The sequence below is a fragment of the Micropterus dolomieu genome, linkage group LG19 (genome assembly GCF_021292245.1).
Source record: "Micropterus dolomieu isolate WLL.071019.BEF.003 ecotype Adirondacks linkage group LG19, ASM2129224v1, whole genome shotgun sequence".
NCBI lineage: Eukaryota > Metazoa > Chordata > Actinopteri > Centrarchiformes > Centrarchidae > Micropterus > Micropterus dolomieu.
Window position 1 is genome coordinate 18,254,939 of NC_060168.1, and position 21,118 is coordinate 18,276,056.

Consider the following 21,118-nt stretch of genomic DNA (forward strand, 5'->3'; position numbering starts at 1 on the left):
ATGTTATTGTGTATGTGTGGATTATCTTGGTACTGAGTAGATGTTTGAGCGGGATGCATTTGGGGCCCCTGCTTGTGATTTGTGTTTCTGCCCCAGATTGAGCCTGACAGCAATGTACAATATCCTGTGATAAAACACAACTGCACAGACAAAAAAAGAAGGAAAAGCATAAAAATGCTTTGGTTAAACAGTCCTTCCGTACGTGCAAAGCTTCCCACAGTCATCCTACTTATGTTATGTGAGGCTCTAATTATTTAATGGGTTGATCTCATTAGACAAATGCTTTTGTTGCAGGTGTCCAGTTCAAGATGAGAAGCTTGCCAGAGGCATAAGGTTAGTGAGGTGGGCTTAGGAAACCAATATAAATGACTTAATGGCTTATATGCAGTCATGCTTACACACTGCATGCGATCAGAGGTATTGAATTGCCCCAGTTACTGAAAGACATCATGGGACAGTGAAATGATCCACAGCCACTCTATCAAAAAAGAGTTGTCACATTTGTTGTGATTTTAAACACGGCCAATGTCATGTGCAACTGAAATAAGACTGAATAAGACTTTCTTTCTTTTTTACCTTACAAAATAGAAGAGAAAGGGCTTGCCTCTACTCTGTCTGTTTTTACAAGAGGTCAGCACACTCACAGTTCAGCCCTGAAGTGTTACATTTACCCTGGAGTAGATTTCTGGGGTTCATAGTGTGTGTGTCATCCCATTGAGGAAAAGGCAGCTTCAAACACAAGTACTTATGGAGATATCACCCATGGGATGTCTTCTCAAGGCTGGATATGGTATGTCTTCTGCGCCAGAACAGGGGGTGTTTGAAATGCAGTGATTAGTGCAGTGTCCAGTTAATTTTAACAGGGTTTCCAATGGGACTAATCAGGAATTAAGAGTCGGCATCTACTTTAAATCGCCTTCTTTACGCATTCATGGGGGGATACTGTCAGGATGGAAAAAGGCAATTGTCTGTGGTTTCCCGATTATCCCCTGCAAAAGCTTATAATCTGGCTGAAAGTACTTAAAGAGTCAAGCAGCAAAATAAACAACATTGATTATCATCCCACTGTTCTTTTTCCCCCCACAGTGGACCATGCAGAGAGCAAGGGGGTTGGAGACTAAGGTTGCGCCTTCCCCAGTCAGCACCATCTGCTTGGGCAAATGTTAAGGCAGGCTAAATACCCCCTGAGTCCTCTGTTCAAACCAGATTATCAGCTATTCTAAGGAGGCGGACGAGCATCTTATCATCTCCCAATCTCTTTTACAAAAGCAAATCAAGAATTCTGTAGAGGATTACCAGGATTAAGGAGGACACAGACATGGCCCTCCTTGGACAATGTCTTAAATTGCTGCCTTTTAGTCTGACTACCTTCAGCTTGCAAACAACTGCTGCATCCTGTCATGTCCTTAACACTGTTTAATTATCTTGATGTAAAATATCACTTTCAGGAATGGATGCTTTTGTGATTATATGGTATGTGGTTACCATATTTCCACATAATATATCTAGTATAGTACAACAGTGTTTAAATGCATTCAGGTTTTGACTGTTGGAAACTGAAGTCATCGTTATTGTCTTAGAGATCAATTATACCTCAGAAAGGAGCCTCTGCTTTACACTACATTGACAGCACCACATAGTGTTGAACAATGACCCACAGTGGGACGTGGCTAGGTTTGAAAACTGCATTTATTAGCCCCAACATCATGATAGATTGCTGGACAGGTTTTCCAATGTATGCTTCAATGAGGGACAAATTTCTATGCAAACAACCTCTATGTGGCTGTAGCTTAGTTGCAGATGTCCACAGAATGCAAATGCACCACCAGTCACCTAGCAGCTATAATGATAAATACATTTTGCCTCCTCTTTACTGCATTTGTTTTGGATTTGTGTTTAATATACATGGGGAAAACTAAGTAGAAACCATGTGATTACTTTAAAGAGGGGTGGGATGAGGGAATGGGCAGAGTGGGTGCCAAAGCACCAGCAACTACATCTCCAAAACATTTCGCGTGGCTGTCAATAGTGAGGGCATTACTAATCCTACAAGAGCAATCACAGTGGATTTCTACCTTGAATATTTTAGGGTAGACAGGGACACACTAACTGCCTTGCAGGCACAACAGCAAACCATATGCTCCTTGCACACTATCAGCAACTACTGTTTTAGATCACACTTTTAACAAGGAACAAACAATTGTACAAGCAATCGATGTTCCTCAGATCCCCGCTCCACAGTCACACCTCGTTTAATCAACAGAATTGTTTTCAATGAAAACAATCTCCGGGCTGTAGAGCTACTCAGTGTCTCAGAAAGAACCACTCGGCGAGCTTCCACACTGATTTGATTGTTGCACACACAAAGGTAGCTAGACCACCGCAGCTATAGGGGATGATTGAATTATTCAGTTTGGCAGAGATTTGGCAGCAATTGTGTGGAGTGTTGCCTTGAGTGGAGTGCAGCAGAAAGACAGCATCTTCTTGTTTCCTGCTCCACTGCACAACACATGCATAAATAGCCCTGCTTAGACAGTCAGCATTGCTTCAGGACAACTTCACATCATACCCTGAACATTCTTGCTGCTAGGCTAATTGACCTACTCCTCCTCATAGACAACCCTAACATTAAATGATAAATTTAAAACATTTATAGTATCCATACTTGAACATTTACATCGGAGGCATTGTTTTTAGTAGTATTCAACCCCCAGAATACAGATTCATGTTTAAGGCACCTTTATGTATCTGATTTCACCACTAAAAACATGCAGATGTAAAGAGGGAGAAACAAATCAATACAGACTTTCAATCACTGCTTTTTATGCAAGTTTAGAGAAATGTCTTAAGATACCCAGTGGGGCTCAGATTACTCAATGCACATTGCTTTTAAAAAGTTAGCTCAGACAGCAACTGCAGCGATCTTTTACTTTAAACAATCTGTAATCTTGAATTGTCATTCTATACTGTTTGCAGCGGACTGTGATCTCAGAAGAGAATGTGAGTGACTTGCAAAATCAATGTAATGTGAAGAAAAAATGGGTTTCGCCATCTCGATAGCTCCTTTGCAATGTTATCCACATGAATATATGTTGTAGTTTTATGTTACATTTATCAGAGGGAAAGAATTGATAACTGGGATGCAGTACTGATCTCACTGATTGCATTCTCAAGGTTGTGGAAAGTCACGGAGCCAGCTGTGTGCACTCTTTTTCAGAATCACAAACTTTATATTTGGTTTCTGATTCATCTTAGAGCTTATTATTAATAACTGATAATAAACACGTATGCATGATGACTACGTTTTTTATAGGTTTTTTATTGTGGGAAATGGCTGAAGAAGCCTAATAGCCATACTATGAATGGTGAAATAAAGACGTCCAAAAAAAAATAAAATGAATACTATTATTAAAGACCATATGGATAACCTCACCATCACAGCACAACAGATTGCTGAGTGGGTGTATATGTAAGCTTCTGTGTGTGAGGGTCTGTATATGTTGCTTCATCTGCAGACATATCATTGCATTAAATGTAATCACATGTACTACAGATAACAAGCTTCCTGGCCTGTTAGATGAAATTGAATACTGTGTCCTCATAAATCACAAATCAATATGTCAGTAAAGAAACTCTGGAAACACTTCCCTCAGTGACAACTGTAATACAACCATGGGACAACCTTTAAAAGACATTTTATAGATGATAAAAATCACTGGGAATGCACTTAATGTGAGCTGACCGAAACCACAAGCGCATGCTGAGCCCCGTAACAACTGCACATTTCTATGGGAGTGGAGGAGTGACAACAAAATGGTCCAGAGACATACCAGAGACATTTTCTGTTAGAAACCAGACCAGCAACTACTGCTTACAATAATTTTTTCCCCTTTTCTCTATCCTTTCTTTCTCACCTTTGACTTTGCACTCCAATACAGAAGAAAAATCTATTGCCTACTCTGTCTTCATGCACAAACGTTAAGACTCATTAATGCTGTGGCTTAGTATGAGTTTTTTATTTGTATTTATGGCTAATTTGAAAACATTTCATTACCTAATTATGCATAACACAAAAAAATCAAATCATAATTTATCTAGCTCAAAGAGATACAACTACCCTATGATCTACCCAAGCTCTGTGTTTTCTTTAAGTAAGAATGAGGCATTTAGCAGGTTTAAATTCATCTATTAATAGAAAGATGACATTTATGCACTCTCTATATGAGAATGTTCTACTTGAGTGTGCACCGTTTCCTCAAATCGCCAAGGACACTTTCCCCGAGGGAACTGATTAGCTCTTTCTCAGTTTTAAAATATGAAGTAACTTTGATAAGCAATTAAACATTTTCTGTTGTCTCTACTCTGGCTTTGTTTTATGCCTTTCAAGTCTGTATTTTTGGATCGAATTCGCATAAACACTGCATAACACAATGTTACAGCGATGGTTATTGTACCCTCTAGCATCAATCTTCCTCTTAGATGTGTTAAATCCTGTGTTTGTGCACTACTGTACATCATAATAGCAGGGTTATCATTATCAAATGATCATTATCGGCTCTCATGGAGGTAAAAAAAAAAAATTGTTATTCCAAAAAAAGCTTCTGTTCTGCTGTTTTCTGTCTGTGCACTTCAAAGGAAATGCTCCCACTAGATTTCCATAACTTTTTATCTGTAATCTGTTCCTAATGAGCAATGTATATCCAAACCATTTCTTCCTTTCTTTCTCCTTGTTAAGTGCTATATTGCTGCAAAATGTAGAAGAAAATGAGGTATAGGCAGTTTTTCTATAGCTAAAATGAGCCAATTAATGATGTCCAAACCAACACAACCACACATACCTCTATAGGCCACAGCCTGTTTGACATATACTATATCCTGCGGGCTAACTGTATGAGAGAAAAACAAATTATTATTCTCCAACATGTGTTTTGCCTCATTTTAGTCTTACTGTTCTCATGAAGCAGATACAGGACGGTGTGCATAAAACTCAACTGACTGAGTGATGTAGACTAATATTGAATGCTCAAAACAATGAATAAGAAGAGTCATCAAAATATGCAATACAATGCAAAAGACTTTAATAAATTTCAGAAGCGCACACATACATAAACAAAACATTTACAGTTTTCTCCACACTGGCAAATCAAAGTCAATTACAAAGATCATGTAAGGTGCATATTGTACTTCACATTGAATAAAAGTGAGGTTGTCTGTCTCCCTTACAAGGACAAAAGCTCTCCCCATGTAAGGGTATTTTTTTTTCTTTCCCCCAAAAATCAGGCAAATCTAATCATTACACAGTGCTAGGATGCTATGTATATTTCATACTGTGGCTCCTACGCAGTAGTGAATACATTTGATACCATAATTACATGAATATACCTCATTCAGTAATAACAACCTGTCTCTCAAAGAGGTAACACATAAAATTAACAGCTTTAAAATAGACATAGTCTGTAGAACCATGACATACAGTATTAAGACTGGAACGAAATCAAAAAGGCTTCTGATCTGTGCAGTAATTTAATTTAACTATATATAGTCTCTCACAAGAGGGTAAACAGCCTGTGGTCCAGTCCATCTGTACATTTCCAATTGAATGCACAGGCTATGTCTATTTTAATGACTTTAATTCTATGATCATATGTATGTACTGTAGGTGCCTTTTAGGCCTTACCTATCAAAGCAACCTTCAGCTTACCAATTAACAGAACTATTAAACAACGATGCTGCTAACCCATCAAGCCATTTACTAGTGTATACTGTAGAAATTATTCTATTCATATTGTACCATGATGATTCTATAGGTGTAGAAACAGTAGAAGCAAAATGATGCTCTGAACAAAGAAGCCAAAGAAGTAGTAAGTGCACCATAGTGGATTTTCTGTCAAATGTTAACTTATTGCTGTTTTTCAACTGAAGCCTGGATTACCTTTTCATTTTGGTGTTCAATGTTTCTTTTGAAATTTCTTTTGTCAGTGTAAATAAGTGCACAAAGTCAATTCATTTTACCAACTCATATTAAAGACTGTCTGAGGATTACTATTCTTTTTTTACCATCTGGAGTCATTTTAATGTGGATTTCAAAGGTTAAATCACTTCCGAATAGAAAGTGACATACAAAAGGTTAGGCTTAGTGCTCTTCAAATCTGCCCCACATAAACAGCTTTTGATTATAACCCCAGCAGTTAGTCCCTTGTGATTGTAGCTTAGCTCAAAGTATTAAACTTGTCCTACCATTCCTCCCAGTGTAATAACAGCATGGCGATCAGTAGCACAGTTGTAAAGGACTACAAATGCGGTCGTATTGTGGGTCCATGCATATTTCTGAAACATTAGCCACACTCTTCACTAACAATGCTATCAGTCGGTTCAAAAGTTGGACAGAAAGAGGCGAAAGTTGGCAGAAAAGGTACACTGTAATGTGGGCTCAATACTAATGTAAGCCTACGGGTTGTAAACCTTGCAGCATAAACACATTAGAAGTCATTAGTTCCATGAGCAAGCCCAGATAGAGCAACGTCAAATAATACAAAAATCAGAAAGTAAGAAAATAAAATGGCCACCAGGCAGCTTTGAAAACAAGGCCAAGAAATGGAATCAATAAATATAAACACCATCAACTCTGTGATAGATATACATACATACATATAAACATACTTTACAGATCTACTGACTGTATTTAACACCTATTTTACAGATTGAGTGCTGGAGTGGGACATTTTTAAGGAGGGTTCTGGGCATACAGTATCATCCTCACTGACACAGGTAAGTAATAGCATTGGACTCAATAAAGCATTTCAAACTTCCAACAAATTCACAGGAGGAGCTTTGTCAAGATTCAGGCAGGCAACATGAAGTGTCTCTCTTTTTCTGAGATCCCCTCCCCTCCCCTCCCCTCCCCTCCCCCCCTTCCAAGTTCATCTTTTCTCTCGATTGTATGAAGAGGTGGGGTTTGAGGCTGTAGAGACAGTAAAGTACTTGTTTCACCTTTTCAGTTTTCGCCTTCCTTCTTTCCTCCCTCTGCCCCCTCTCTCTCTCTCTTTTCTCTCTTTTTCTCTCTTTAGGTAGTGCGAGCTAGAGATTGATTTTAATCCTGTGGGAGCGAGCTGTACCTGTGCCACAGAGTGTGCCATAGTGTGGTGGTTTCAGTGCCGTCTCCTGAAATATAGAGAGACAGACAGATATAGGGAGATTGTAGTTACAATATCATCGAGCTCTGAGCAGCCTAAGCTGTAGCCTTATCAGTGCGAGGCTACACTGAACACTGAATAAAAAATCTCTGAAGAGTGTAGAAGATAAAAAAAAGCATTCTTCAAGGCACGGCTGGCAATCAAGTCATTATCTTGTCAGGTTTCCTTGAAGAATGCTACAAGTGTCACAAGCTTGTGCATTTTTCCTGTACTTATCAGAGCATGCAATCTTATCCAATTATCACTCCCAATTTGTCTTTTTTGTCTCCCACCACACTAGTGCAGCACTCTTCATTTCCCCTCAAAAAGCCATTTGGATCAATTTAGGCCCACTCTTTCTTTCGGACCCTTGCCAGTGGGTCCTCTGATATGTACAGAATATGACAGTTTTCTGTTCCTAAGAAGGTTAGCAACACATTTGCCAATATTTGAATCAGGAAGAATCTGACCTGGTAGTGCTTATATTAGCAAGGCACAGTGATCATAGATGCAATGACTCAACAGAAAAAAAACAAACAAAAAAACCCCCAGTGATAATAAAATAAAATAAAGCCATAATCAGTCGCTGGGATGTAACGCTGGCATCAAATTTGATTAACAAGCCTAGTTAGCCTTTTAAAATCATGGCTTCCGCCCCTGGGTATGCACCCACTATGAGTCAGCACAAGCACTTTGTCATCAGACCATGGGTGGCTAGTGTGAAAGGCCCATGCCTTCACCCACACAAATAAATGACGATATGCAAAAACTTTGTTCACTGCTGACCTTGTTATCCAACACATTTATAATATGATGTTTTTTTATAAAGTTAATAAATTGCATTATAAATAAGGTAAAACAACAATACTTATTGTCTAAGGGGTATTTAATCAAAGTGTAATGTATGCGTATGTGATACTACAAAACCACTAACAGCAGTTTCTGCTATTTTGAGTCATATGAGGTTAGTATCGTTAAGCGGTGACCCTGTGTGCTCCTTGGCCCCAGAATTATGGGCCAAACAAAAGAATGTATTAGCCTTTTAATTCATTGTGATGTCTGATATCACTCAAGCAGGGTGGTACTCATTTGATCTGCCTCCGCTAAAGCACATACTCTCACAAGAGCTCCTCATCACTGGAGGCAGATTGACCTCTAATATCATGGGGTAGGGGTTAAAAGAAAATGATGAGATGCATAAAAACTGAGAAGAGAAGGGAGGGGGGGGGGGGGGGGGGGTTGCATTTGCAAATACAGCTCTCACTGTATAATGAAGCCATATGGTGGCACAAATCTGTAGTCTCTGAAGTATTTTTACAAGCTTTACTCTTTATCGGCTACATCTGTAAAGTCCCTGAAAACATTTTGGTGACCTTAAACCATAATCATCTCCTCCTGTGTGCCCTCCCCATTGTTATTCCATGGGTAGGCTTTTTATCTTTGCTTTATTTTCAGGCTGCTTTAGGTGTGTGGGAGGGTGTGGGGCAATGAAAGATCACTGTAAAGGCACTAAAGCACCATCTGTCACTTGATGAACAAAAAAGGAACACATGACAACCTGCCTGTGATCTTTGCTTTTGGACTTCTGGTATTAGCTTTAGGCTCAAGAGAAACTGAAAAGTTGGCAATGACAGACCAAATGCAGCTTTTGTTTTAACAGCCACACTTGAAATGATCTCTTCAAAATCTTGAGTGCTCAAATATTCTCTTTTTTAACCTCCTTAGATTAAAGCAAACCTCACACTATTTTAAAGAACTGCTGTTTTTAAGTGTTCTTCTTTAGACTTTGAAAATAGATTTTCTTTAAAGAAGCACAAAGATTAAATCGAGCAGAGATGAAATTATAATAGGGCTTCAACAAACGGGACAGCTGGTCATCTGTTGTCACTTGTCACTCCTGAGAATTTGACTCACAGGGGAAGTACGTGGCATCACTTATAATCTTAAAGGATGGCTGCCTTTTTTTCTTTCTTATCAGCCCATTCAAAACCTAATTACAGTGATTTTAATCATACTGTATTACGAGTGATTAACCCTTTAGTGCATTTAATTAACCTTTGCAGCCTCCGATTCTCATCAGGCAAAGCTTCATGCTATTTTTTCCCATTGAACAGGGTTTAAATAAGCACACTTAAAACTGGTGGGAAATCCAATGTCTAAAGTAGGAAGCATCACATGTCAATTGCTCAAGGGGAAAGAGAAATTGTGATGTATTATCAGGTTAAAATCACTGAAGATATGTTTGGTGACCAGAACCAAAAGAACATTCTTCTTGATAATATTCAAATTCTGGGATTATGTGACACCATATGACTATATCATACAGATCAAACCTGAATTCTCTTGGATAAATATATCTTCAAAATAATCTAATACAAAGAGTGCCTGACGATTTGGGAGGATGTTTACTAATCATATATTCATTGATTTTAATTTATTCAGACAAAAATACTCCACTCTGATCAGCAACATAGGTGAAAATCAATTTAAATCCTTGATGCATAAAATTCATGACTGATAATAATTCAGAATTGTAGAACACAGACTGAATATTTCTACATATTTCAGGGCAGTCACTACCATAAGATGGAAAAATCTTCATGACATCTTGTCAGTGTGTCGTATAAACACATTATGAATTAAATCTTTGGTACCAAGGGCATGTAGTAAGCTTATGTATAATGTACCATGGCAGAGCATAGCTTTTAACTAGGGTTTCAAATAAAGGTGGATGAAGGGAATGACTATCAACTCTGTGTGGGTGTCTTTATAAATTATCCTAAGCACAATATTTCACAGGATCAACACTCATTTACCAAAACTACGCCATGAGGGATTTTAATGCTTGCTAGATGTCACATACTGGGAGCAAAAAGGCAGAAATGAACCAAATATCTGAAAACTGTGTGCGATATGAGGCTAGACACAAACAAAAGCAAGCACCTCATCTAACAGAATCAATTATTGATGCAATATCATGAAATTGACCCAGAATTGGATGAATGGCAGTTATGATAATTATGATCAAAACAGTAACAAAAACGAAAGCAAATGCAACCAAGCCCTCAAAAAATCGTAAAAGAAACAAAATGGAAAGAAAAAGAAAGAAAATGCCAGCAAATTCAACTGGATGTTTGACACTGTGAAAACTATATACGCACATATCAGTATAAATAAATTGCTACCCTGTGCACAGACGAGTCAGCCTTCCATTGTGCTGGTGATAGCAAGTAAAATATCAACACGTATACTCATGTGTTAGGGATACAATGATTTTTCAACGTCCTCTCTAGCCCAAACTACAACACCTCACAGCGGCAAACCTTTGTTGTCATTGCATCCTCTCCAATGTGAGTTAATTTAAAGAATGTGTATCTACATATGCCATTTATAACAATAATTGGGGTCATTAAAGTAGAACATTTATGGGCTAAATGCAACGTTGGCCTGGCAGGCTTTTTTATGGACTACTGCTCCCTTGGTGTTTAAGTATATTGGTCTCAAGGCTCTGCGTCACCTTGATCCCTGTGACCCCCTCCCCCGCCCCAAGCAATACTCAGTCTTCCCCACAGCACACGGCTCTGGCTGTCAGCACTGAGCAAGGCCACCTCTCCTTACCTCTGATTTACATTTATGTCCCTCACTGGCTTTTATTTATTGGGGCACTTCGCATTTGGCACATATCTCTTAGGGAATCATAAGCCCTTTGCTGTACCTTGGCATTCAAATGAGCTTCTTTCTCACAAAGCCTCATTGGCACAGTTAAAACAGCACTTAATATTTTGAGGACAAAAGACACAAAAAGTGGGATTATTTATCAAGTTGTTTTAGCACGTCAAAAGAAATTTTTTTTGCTTTGTGTTATTACCGTCACACTTTTTGCCCTAATGAATACCTGATGAATTGTCACTCTGGCTGCCATATTTATGTTTTGCTAGCCTTGTTTAAACATGTCAGTCAAATCTATTAGCACACAGCCTCATTCGCCCTTGACCTCAAATGCATCAGTAGAGAGTTCAATCATTGCCGCCTATCCCAGGCTCTTCTAAATCAGGCTACACTGCCACCAACCACTCACACTGATATTTAAAATAGCTAGCCATCATAATTGCACTGCTGCCATTACTCAAGCTTTTGAATATGAAATTGACCTTCATGTGTATTTTTGCAAATGATTATGCAATTATGGTTGCTTTTGAAGGAGGGTGAATACATGAATTAATAACAATGAGTACCATGAAAGTTTTGCTGTATTAATTGCAACAAATTATGTTTTATTCTTTCGTTTCATTGCAAGTCACTTTTAGGTGCAAATGACATTCATGTAGACATGGTCATGGTCTGTGTGGGAAAATCCCCTGGCTCCATGCTGCCACCCTCCCTCTTTCACATCACCTACCATGGGACAGCAAGGGGTGTGTGAGTGGGGACTAGTGTGGGTGGGTTTAAAAAGGAAGTCATGAATTACCTGTCGGGTGGTGATTTGCCCCGCAGTCTTGAATCCCCCCTGACAGCTGCACTCTGAGACACTGTATGGGTCGGAGCTAGTCGATGAACACTTGGAAAGTGAGTCACAGCCCACCACGAACGTGTTGTCCAAGGGGAGCTCCTGGATCACATGGTGTTTCTTTGGGGCGACTGGTGTCTCCGGTTTGATTTGAAATGTAGGCTGAGGGGACGCTGACTTGTAATGCTTGGCTAAATCTGGGCTGTCGGGTTTGAAGGTGGTGGGTGTCGTGGCCCAGTTGTACTTCCCCATGGTTTGCTCCTCTAACTCCACAGGGAGGTCCAGTGTACCATTAACATGCTCATGGGTGGGGTCGTCAGGCTTGGATTCATCAATGGTCACAAAGTTCAAGAGGAGGCTCTTAGGGGATCGCTTCTTTCTCTTCTTCTTCTTTTTGATCTGACGGTTCTCTTGGTTGGGTGACACCCATTCGCCACTCTGCTTGCCCTTCTGTACTACTTTGTGTCTGGGTGTCTGCCGGCAGCGCACCAAGGCAGTCACAAATATCACCAAGATGACAGTCATGGTCCCTGCTATGATAGCTATGACAACAATCACATATCCATTGGCTTGAGGTGTTACCTCACTGTCCCCTATGTTACGGTCCAAGGGTGTCTCCATACTTTTTCGCAGCTGCTCTTGGATAAAGGTAGCATTTGACACAGTGTCATTGACAAACAAGTGGATAAGTGTGATCGCATGTAATGACTCAGGCTGGCCTAGATCTTTGACCTTGACAACCAGCCTATGTAGCCCCTGATCAGCTGAAACTATTTTCTCCTGCAGTGTTATGTTACCTGTTGTTTTGTCGATGGCAAAGAGACCTCGAGGGGAGACCCTAGATGTGATGATGATGCTGCTGATAATACTGTACTGCAGCTCAGCATTCATACCTGTGTCATTGTCAATGGCAAACACTCTGGTGACCACAGCGCCAGGGGTAGTGGCGGTACGCACTAGGTCATATGAGTAATTGGAAGATGGGATGACAAACACGGGGCGATTGTCGTTCACATCGACTACATTTATAGTGACCTTGGCATAAGAGGAGCTTGGAGGTTGCCCCCCATCAACTGCCTTGACCATGAATGTGTAGGAGCTTTGCTGCTCCCTATCAAACGTGATATTAGGTTTGATCACACCAGTTTGGGGGTCGATGATGAAATTATCTTTCCCATTCAAAATGGACAGGGTTATAACAGCATTATCTCCTGCATCTGCATCAGTCACTGTGATTAAGCCCACAGTTCCATAGAGAGGCAGGTTTTCAGGCACATAGAAGTTGTACTCAGGGTGTGTGAAAGCTGGGCTGTTGTCATTAAGGTCCTGGACGATTAGCCTGACAGTGACATTGCTCTGCAGGGACGTGGAGCCATTGTCCCTCGCTATGACAGTGAATGAGTACCTCTCCTGCTTCTCTCTGTCCAGTCGTTTGCCAACAGAAAGGATTCCTGACCGTCTGTCTATGTTAAACCCATCAGGTGCATCAGGGCCAAGAGTATAAATAATCTCAGCATTATGTCCGCTGTCTGCATCAGTGGCGCTGATTTTTATTAACTGTGTAGAGGGGTCATTGTTCTCCGGTATGGAAAGTTGGATTTCCGGCTGGGGGAAGATGGGTGCATTGTCATTCTCATCCTTGATTTTAATTAAAACCATAGCTGAAGTGTTCAAAGGAGGCGTCCCCCTATCCGAGGCCACTATCTTAATTGCATATTCTCGAGTCGTCTCATAATCTAGGGGGGCAGCTGTCTCTAGTAAGAATTGATCATTAAAGACAGGCTTCAACCGAAAAGGAACATCATGGTCGGTGTAGCAAGCTACTTTGCCATAAAGATCTGCATCCTTGTCAGTAACAGTAATTAGGGCTATTTTGGTGTTGAGAGGCGCATTCTCAGACAGCAGAACAGTTCCATTAACCAGGTTGATAATGTAGCGAGTGTCTATGGTGGGAACGTTGTCATTAACGTCAGTTACATTAACAATAACTGTGGCTCTGGAAGGGGTGGAGCTGCCATCACTGGCAAGGACAATGAGTTTATGAACAGGAGTTACCTCCCTGTCCAGTGGCTGCTTCACAGTGATCAGTCCTGTAGAGCTGTCGATGGCAAAGTGACGTTTGGTTGAGGCAGAGATTTGGTTGCTGAAGGCGAAGTGGATCTGTGCGTTGGAACCCAGGTCTGCGTCCGTGGCGTGAAGCTGTGCAACCGATGTCCCCATGGGGGCATTCTCTGGTACTGTGACCTCCAAGTCACTGTCCTTGAAGATGGGACGATTGTCATTGACATCAGAGATGGTGACTTGGAGAATGGCAGTGCTGGACTTGGGAGGGTTGCCACCATCCTCCACCTTTATCTTCATGACAAAGGTGTCCTTCTGCTCGCGATCCAGATTCTGCTGAACGATAAGCTGTGGCCACTTGTCACCTTCAGGAGTTTCAATGATGTCTAAGCCAAACTCGCTGACACTCTGCAAAGAAATGACAGCATTTTGAGTTACATTTATTCTGTTTAGCACACATAATCTTCAATGTGACTAACACAAAATTTTGATTGTTGTTTTTATTTATTTTTTTATTAGTTTTTCCTCATGATCTGAGGCGCTAAGGCTAGAGAGTATAATATGTTGTGCACATTGTAAAGCCAGACTGACATATTAATACCAAAAGTAAGAATATCACATTTTTACTTATGTAATAACAAAGAAAGGTACAGGTTACTGTAATGATATATACTATTCTGAAGCATTCTTGTTCTTTTTGTAGATTTTCGAGTTGTCTTAGAAAGACAAACAGCTTGTTGATGTATTTCCTTAGGTTACTCAGGTTCATTTGTAACCGTTCAAAGGATCAGGCTCTTTGGCAGTGATGAATATCATGAGCAAATTAAACAGCCCAGGACATTTTTAAACAAGGTAGCTGGTTCTCATCTCAGTTGGGTCTCCATAAATCAAAAATTTCAAATTTGCTAATCATCACTTGTTTCTTGTTTCAAAGTTTTAGTCATTTCTTGCATAGACAACATATGCCCCAGAAAAATAGGAAATGCCAGTTAATTAATTATTTTAAAAATGTGACCTCCACCCCTCCACCCCTCCTAGAGAATAGTGATTTAAAGGATTCATTTACCTCTTTAGCCTCCTCTTAAGATTTATTCTGCCTTCACTAAAATGAGATTTCACTCTACTTTCCTATGTTGTGTCAAGTTAGAATAGAACAGCCTTGCAACATTAATAAACAACTTAATGGGAGAGAGACACACCAGTAAGCTCTCATTTTAAATACACTGCAACACCAGATCACCATAGATTAAGAAAGAGAAGTAAAAATCCTGCATATTAGAAAGGCTTTTTGCTCAAGAAAGACTCAAATCTAGGCAAAAGTAAAGCCGGAGGAAAATGAAAACAAATGCATAAGTAATCCTCATGAGAAACCGGTGGAACTGGCACGGGCTGTGAAGAGTAATTGCCTTCCACCAAAAAAATAGCACTAATATGTACAATTTCAGTTGGGGTAGGGTATGGATCCATACATGTTTTCAAAATTAAAAGAGAGGGGATAGAAAGGGAGGACGAGCGAGGGAGAGAAACGACAGAAAAGGAGAAAAAGAGAGTGCAGGGGGAGGAAATAAGAAGAAGATCAAGCCCATGAATGAGCTGCATGCACATTATAAAACAAAGAAGCCCTTTGAAGCTCTTTCAGTCAGAAGCAGTTTCATGGTAAAACAAGAAAAAGCATCCTCTTTAAAGAGATAAGCTTCATGCTGCACATAATGTTGGAAGAGATTACTCTGTCTAGGCACAGCTATCAAATGAGATTAAGATATATACATTCTCCTCCTTCAACGAAAGAACATTTCAACCAAACTCTGAGCATAAGAGTCCTCTGTAGGTTTTAAAACCAAGACTGTCATTGTGCCAACATAGTGTTGTAGCCGACATAAGGAAATGTGCAGCTGCAGCATGTAAATTATTGTGTACTGTGAAAAACTGCTTGCTTAGGAAATGTTGTCAACACATCAGTGATTGACAGAACTACTTAAACCAGCGTATGCTGCAGCAATGATCTTTCAGACCTTATTTTGTGATCTTTCTGGCAAGCAAAGGTCATATAGGGATAAACAGATGTTGCATATAAATCTATATGTGGGAATACGACGTTCATCCATAAGACATACTGCCTTATGGATGAACTATGCTGAATCTTTATGCACACTGAAGAACTATTTCTGTCATAACTGAAAGGTCCAAGACAACATTCTGGGGGCTCTATTGCTAAGCACTACTCCATCCGCACAAAGCTCCTCAATCCTCAGTTGTTTGAATAGTTCACAGATTCGGCACAGTAGCTGAGTATCTGCACACTGATATTTGGCAAAGCCTGATGTTAATAGTAGGATGTTGAGTTAGGATGTGTCATAGGGAATGCTGCACAATGATTTATGAGCCAGCATTTCCTCTATGCTTTTGTCTTGGTTTCACACAATTTTACAACTGACAAGACAGCACTCAGCGAATTTCAATAAGTTGAAGAGAGCTATCTCTCAGGCTGTGCATCCTCCTGAATGCAGAATTAGTCTGGTGGATTGTGATAAGATCTAGGGCAGGCTAAGAAAAGGCCAAATACTAGCATGAATCACTCACTGGAAACCCTAAGGCTGAGCAAGAAGGACGAAGCTCTCTAAATGGCTAAGTGTGCACATTATATCATGCCTCACTCTTTCACCACACATATTCTGCTCAGGTACGTCTTCTTGAACTTTGATTACTTGCCATTCATTCCACATTACAGTGCCACAGGTCTTTGCAGTGATCAGAGAGGGATCAATGGCACTATATATGTGGGATGCACACAATCAGACACACTAATCAGAGTTGGCTAATTTAAATGAAAATTATTGAGCGGCACTGACAGTAGCAGAGGTGGCTATGATGAGGGAAGGATGACTCTGAATCCTGCTCTGCAGACAGCACCTCAGATTATCAGTGGATGCATCTTTCAGTCAACTTGATGACCTTATTAAAACTAAGAGGAGACTGAGATTGGGCTGTGAATATATCAGGAGAACTCTAGTCACGGTGATGCCCATGGATGGGGCTAACTGGGGAGGGCTTTTCATCACAAGCTATAGCACCTCTTCATAAAGCTGATAGAAACTCACTCTCTCTCTGTCTCTCTCACTCATTCCTCCCTCATTCTTTCTCTCCATCCCTCATCCTCTTTTGCCCCTGGCCATGATCTCATGCATATATTTAAGACAAAAGGAATTGTTTGTCTCTTTTTGTCAACCCCTAGAAGAGGATAATGTGTCAAAATAGGATGCTAATGAAAACTGGAAATGCTTGACAGTGAGCTCTCTGCCCAAAAGTCCTATTCACTGCCTATAGGCAGCATGCAATGCATTAATCAAATTTTTCTTGCTATTTGGGGATGGAGCTTGAATAAATTGTGCATCTTCAAATGCAAAGTTAGAATCAGTTTAGGAATGAAATTATTTAAGCTTAGACTTGGAATACGAGCAAAAAGACCACTTCATCCACTCAAAAATCTTAGGTGTATTTCAGATAGACATGTTGCAGTGGATTGCAAAATACCCCAGGAAAAACCTAGGTAGGTAGCAAAAGGTTAAGTCTAAGAGTCCTCCAGATTGCCCAACCAAAATACAGACACCCACTTCATCATCCCATTTATCAGTGAGGCATACCCCGGCCAGCAGCAGCAGAATATTGATCTACATGAAATGACTTGAACAAGATGCCCACCTTAAAAGTGTCTGAAGACATTGACATAGATGCAACTTGGATTAATGTAGTGTGTGATGCTGCAAAATCATACATCACTGGAATAAGGGAAGGGGCCAATGTTTGTCTGCCTAAATCCCAATTAAAACCAACAGCAGAATATCTTTTTGTCTTGAGCATGCTTCCGAATTGGACAGTTATCTTGTGAATATGTAAAGTGATTGAATCTGCTTTCATGGGAGATCCTCCTCCACCCATGCATGTGATTGCTTTCTCTGACCTTGACCATTTCTTAGGACGCCTTCTCTGCAGTTCAGGTGACGTAACACACCACTGCACTACTCTGATGGCAGAGTTTCACTCAATGTGTGATTACCAACCATTATGTGTGGTGCTGGAGCACTGTGTGGGAGGAAATTACCCGTTGTACCCTTTAGCTTTCGAAAAGAACAAAGTTATCCAAAAAAGGCTACCATGTTTCTTTCATTTGTTCTTTATGTTGACAACTCAGGGATGCTACATGTGGAGTGTCTTACCATTGGGTACGGCTCACTGTGCTACACAATGGTAGCGATTTCAGCACTGTGCCCTGCACAACACAAGGAAGCTGGGCAAACTATCATTCTGAGGGAGCTTCTGAGACAAATCTCACAGGACCATACAAAGATAGTCCAAGGGTGGCTTAGTGGCCAAGAGCTATTCTAGGAAATGCTTGCACATTCCTTCCCCACTAAACCCTTGGCTTTCTACTGCACTTCTGAAATAATGGATACCAAAGGTTGAAAATGTTTCTGGCTCCTTTAATGCTTCTCCCTGTGTTTTGCGCAAATGGAACCAGGAACACAAGGAAATTAATATCGAGTACAATAAGAATATAATGAGAAGAACTGAATCAGACACGCAGTGCCAAGGATGCTCTAAGAAGAATTCCTGCAAAAGATAATACAACCACAGTCTAGGCAAGGATTTTAGAAGCTTTATATTGTGAAAAGGGCAAAAAATGATTGCAGATGATCACCATAATGAGCAGAACATTTGGTTGGTGATTTTCCAGGCATGAACAATTCAGGACATTGCGCTGGAGAGGCCTTGGCAGTGGGACTCTTTAAAAATGCAAATTGGTATTCAAGGCAGACACGGACAGCAAGGATTCTGTTCATTCCAACCCAGTGTTAACTTCATCTGTGATTCCAAGATGGACTTGACATTTCTGTCTCGCACCGTGCTCTCAAATCCGGTAACCTTTCTTTATTTATTATGTTTATGTTTTCCTCCAGAGTGCTTGCATCTCCCTCTTTAATTACACTTCATTTGTAGGAGCTCATGTCATCTCCAATATTCATCTATCCACAAAGCACAGAGTGTTGTCTAAATGAAGAATGCATGATAGTATCCTACATTTCTGGATTTTGGGCTGACTCCATTAAGAAAAACAGAATATTGCAGTGCAGATTAATACGGCATCAATTAGATGATGAAGAAAAGCTTTCCTCTAGTTCTGCATGAGATACCTAACATAATGCAGTTTTTTTCCATTTGCTTAAATCTACTATGTTCAGCACATGTAACCTGTTGCTGGAAATTGGACATGCAGTATATGCTGTGTGTGCACATTTTACCACGTGTTCTCTGATATTACTGTACATAGTGACAACTTCCCCTTTTTATAGCCTTCTCTCATAATGATATAAAGCATTTGGAAATATTAATGGTTGGTATAAAACATTGTAGGTTTCATCAATTTCCTATATGGTTATACACTACAGCATTACAGCTCTATAGCAATAGGGCAGGTTTACAGGAAAAGCTTTAAGGCAGAATCTGATGTGATGTGATGTAAAATCTAAATAAGGAAACATCAACTTAAAATAGTCAACTAATCCCACCTGATGCAGACAGGTGGCACGAAAAAGGCATAGCAGTATGTCAGAGAATCATTAATGATGTGTGCTGACTAATATTCTTGTGTTGGAGACAGTCATCGACTGGGTTATTTGAAAAGACAATTCATCTCACACTTTCTAGCCCATTTCATCTCTTTGTAAGTGTAAGATATATCTCTACAGTGGTCTTTTGTTTATCAAATGATGTAATTGTTATGTACTAGGATTTCCAAAAAGCCTACTTATTCTACTAAAAGCTATTTATTCTATTAAGTCCATAAAGCAAACCAGTAAATTGAAGACTGTACCAGTCTCATGAGGCTTCAGGCCTGTACATTTCACTATCAATATCTTTCACTCACTCATTTGTTCTAAATTAAACAAAATTTACAAAATGGCTTTTAGTTTAGACATGAGATTGCTTGCATACATTAATAGCCTCTGGCCACTCTAAAACTTAACAAAATACATATTCATTTTGATTTTATACATGAATGAAACAGGGGTGAGCCTCACCTTGACCAGCTCATAATGTTGGATCCCATTGATCCCTACATCGGGGTCAAATGCTGAGGGCACCGGGTATCGGGTGTTGATGGCTGTGTTCTCAGGGATGGAGATGTTTATTACAGTGGACTGGAAAAGGGGTGCGTTGTCATTTACATCCTCGATCAGGAAGCGGATCTTGACCAATCGGAAGATCTCATCGGGCAGCACGGCCACCTCAATCTCATAGTAGCAGCGTTTCTCAGCAAAGACCCCTGAGCACAGCTTCTCCCGGTCAATTCTGTGATTGGTGGTAAAGATCTCCCCTGTGTTGGCCTCCACCCTCACCAAAGGCACGTCACCTGTCTTGTACACAGGCTTGAACTGCAGCGGTGAGGATAGCCTGATGTTGGGGTCTAGGTTGAGGTCCAGGTCCTTGCGCAGGTTCCCGATTCGGACGTTCTCTGGTTGCTCCTCCTTCACCGTGTAGTCCTTCTCCTGGGCCCAGCATAGCAAGACCACACAGGTGAGCAAGACCACCACCACCACATGAGCCTGACTTGCTAAGTCCATACTCAAGAGTGGATGGGAGCTTCACTTCTACAGCAGTAATTCTGCCACAGGAGAGTCAAGACAGAGAGAAGGAAAAGAAGAGAGAAAGACACACAATGTCAATACACAAAATTACATGGCATTCAAGTCTGCTGTAATTAGTACTATTTTCCCTCATGGAGAGTTTTCAACTTGACCTATTCATCCTAACTAGTTATGAGCCCACATCCTTCCCATGTCTTCGAGACTGAATTAACGTCAGTTTTACACAATTAACCTTTGATGACATCCTTTGAGCAAGCGGACATGTAAAGGTTAGTAGTTCACGTATTCCATCAATCCATTTCATCTCGGTAATGAACCATTTCATATCTTAAACTGAGATGTATGAAAGCAGTTGCATTTACTATTGCGATAACATTGTTTACTTTGAAAGCTTGTTCATAAAATACAGCGCATGAAAAACACAGCAAGGAGAAGAACTTAATTCATGTCTGAATCAATGCGAGTCAATATGGTGCAGGGGTGTCTTCATAAACTTCACCTCACACCCAGACTTCAGCTGATTTGGAGGCAGCAAAATTGAGCCTTACATATGGGTGCTTCCATGCATGAACACTCATACAAACACGCAGTAGTTTGCAGTTATTAATGGACAACCTCATTTGCTTTGAATGTAAACAATTGAGTTCTCAAATATTTCCTGAACGCCCATGTGTGTAAACATACACAGTATGATAAGAGCACTGTTTAGAGTAACTGCAGTGGAAGGAGACAGC

The 21,118-nt window shown here is 40.3% G+C and overlaps 1 protein-coding gene across 4 annotated transcripts in view; it reads right to left on the reverse strand.

Annotated features, from left to right (window-relative positions):
- The window catches only part of pcdh11 (protocadherin 11), a 138,240-nt gene that overhangs the window by 111,538 nt on the left and 5,584 nt on the right, over nt 1–21,118 (reverse strand). For 3 of the 4 annotated variants that reach the window (XM_046030611.1, XM_046030610.1, XM_046030612.1), the window contains exons 2-3: nt 19,818–20,401; nt 11,641–14,148 (exon numbers count right to left, since the gene is read on the reverse strand). In XM_046030611.1, the coding sequence (XP_045886567.1) occupies nt 11,641–14,148; nt 19,818–20,360 (3,051 nt within the window). In that variant the 5' untranslated portion in view covers nt 20,361–20,401. Of the gene's footprint in view, nt 1–6,930; nt 7,162–11,640; nt 14,149–19,817; nt 20,402–21,118 lie in introns of those variants that run through there. The other variant, XM_046030613.1, reaches the window with a different exon arrangement.